This window comes from Aegilops tauschii, chromosome 5 (assembly GCF_002575655.3).
Source record: "Aegilops tauschii subsp. strangulata cultivar AL8/78 chromosome 5, Aet v6.0, whole genome shotgun sequence".
In the NCBI taxonomy this organism is placed as follows: domain Eukaryota; kingdom Viridiplantae; phylum Streptophyta; class Magnoliopsida; order Poales; family Poaceae; genus Aegilops; species Aegilops tauschii.
In genome coordinates, this window is record NC_053039.3 from 24,314,972 (window position 1) to 24,316,988 (window position 2,017).

General features: G+C 46.7%; 1 protein-coding gene across 1 annotated transcript; it reads right to left on the reverse strand.

Annotated features, from left to right (window-relative positions):
* Window positions 1-259: 259 nt before the first annotated feature.
* On the reverse strand, window positions 260-1,240 carry LOC109744338 (protein P21-like). Its single transcript, XM_020303448.4, has one exon. It carries the CDS (start codon window positions 1,181-1,183, stop codon window positions 506-508), a length of 678 nt encoding a protein of 225 aa, XP_020159037.1. The 5' UTR covers window positions 1,184-1,240; the 3' UTR covers window positions 260-505.
* Between the last annotated feature and the right edge of the window lie 777 nt (window positions 1,241-2,017).

The window sequence follows — 2,017 nt, forward strand, 5'->3', positions numbered from 1 at the left end:
TGCTTTAATATCCTTTATGATCATTGTACTTGCTCCTCTACACTCGGCATTGCTGCAGTACGTCGTTTCAATGGGCTGGTGGCCCAGCGAGCTGCTCCTATGCGTCACATAGGAGGCCCCGTCGACAAACTAAGAGCGTCATATTGGAAATACGAGATTCACGGGTAGCGACTATCTCAGGAAAATGCAACAAAAATTGGGCAGGCCCTAGACCTATATCTAATGCCTTGTTTCATATACTTCGTCCGATCCATATTAATTGTCGCTGATTTATTATAAAATTATACTACATAGGCGACAATCAATATGGATCAAAGGGGTAGTATGTTCGTCCTCAAAACAAAGAAGTTGACTATTTTATCCTCAAAATTGAAAAAAGTTGTCAAACATTTTTTCTCCATCATGTTTTTTCAATAGAAATTTTGTGGATTCATTAGTCATCATTATTTCCATTACATTATAGACACAGACTTATATATTAAAGTAAATTGAATCCCAATCGCCTCTATGGGCAGAAGGTGACTTGGTAGTCTGATCCGACGGGGCAGGTGAAGGAGCTGCTCTTGTCGTCGTACGCGTAGCTGTAGGCGTCCGGGCAGAGCCCCTTGAAGAAGCGCGAGTAGTCCGTCGGCCCGCAGGTCGACGGCGTAAGCGGCGGCGTGCAGCAGTACTTGGGGGTGCCGAACTTGAGGCAGGCACTCGAGCAGCCTCCGTCCATCTTCAGCTCGGATGGGCACTTTGCGTTGATGTCCGCGGCGCAGCTGATCGCGTGGCAGCTGCCGCCGGTAGGCCCAAAGCTCATCGGCACGTTGAATCCGTCGACGAGGGAGATGTCATAGAAGTCGGGGCTGCCGCCCTTACCCAGCGTGTACTCGGCGAGCGTGGCGGGTGGCTTCCCTCCGGCGGCGCAGGCTAGCACGCCGCCGCAGTCGCCTGTGGCGCACGACCCATGGCCGCTGGCATCGAAGTTGCAGCCGGTGCGGCCCCATATCCTGCCAGCCGCCGTGCCCGGGGGGACTTGAATGGCCGCCGCCTGACCAGGGTCGAGCCTGCTCCCACCGCCGACTGGGACGGCGCCGGGCCACACCGTGTAGGGGCACTTGTTGAGTACGTGGACAGTGATAGCGTCGGTGGCAGCGATTGCGAGGAGAAGAGCAAGGATGAAGCTAAGTGAAGATGCCATGGTTGTCGTTGTTGCTGTGTGTTGCCTGTGTAGTGAATGATGGAGGACCGGGGATGCTCCTGGATGCTAAATATAGATATTTTTTATATCTGTGTAAATGTGCCCTCTTATATGCATCTTAATGAGCCACCTCCGAATATAGATAAGCACTCATTTATATGATCTTAATGAGCCACCTCCGAATATATATAAGCACTCATTTATATGATCTTAATGAGCCACCTTCGAATATATATAAGCACTCATTTATATGATTTTAATGAGCCACGGTGGCATTTCATTCAGGCGATTAATACATATTCCCTATGTTCCTAAATATAAGTCTTTCTAGGATTTCAATACAAATTGTATAAGGATGTATATAGACATATTTTATAGTGTAGATTCACTCATTTTGCTCCGTATGTAGTCCATAGTCAACTCTTCAAAATGATTTATATTTAGGAACGGAGGGAGCACTGACAGAAAGGCCGGACATATTAAACAGATTTTCGGTCTCCGTTCGTTTCCAGCGTTGCTCAAAATTAAAAAGGTTAGCCATGCAACGATTTTGTTTGAAAGGAGGCAAAATTTTGCCTCATCGTATTAATATTGACGCCGATAAGGATGAATGTTCGGTTTTTGACCATGGTAACTTGAATTTTTTATGACAATTTTAGTTGACGCGAGACTAGCAAGTTTAGTTGACAAGCATGATATATCTGTCTTAGTTTACTTCATGCCAGAAAATTGCCGAGCTTACCAACTAAAACTTGCCATCCCCGGGTCAGCTAAAGTTGCCATTAAAAACATTCGATTAACCATCGTCAAAAGCCGAACATTCGGTACTTATCA

What these genes read in the sequence shown, in the direction of transcription:
- LOC109744338 (XM_020303448.4), bottom strand. Translation starts at nt 1,183, where the DNA reads ATGGCATCTTCACTTAGCTTCATCCTTGCTCTTCTCCTCGCAATCGCT.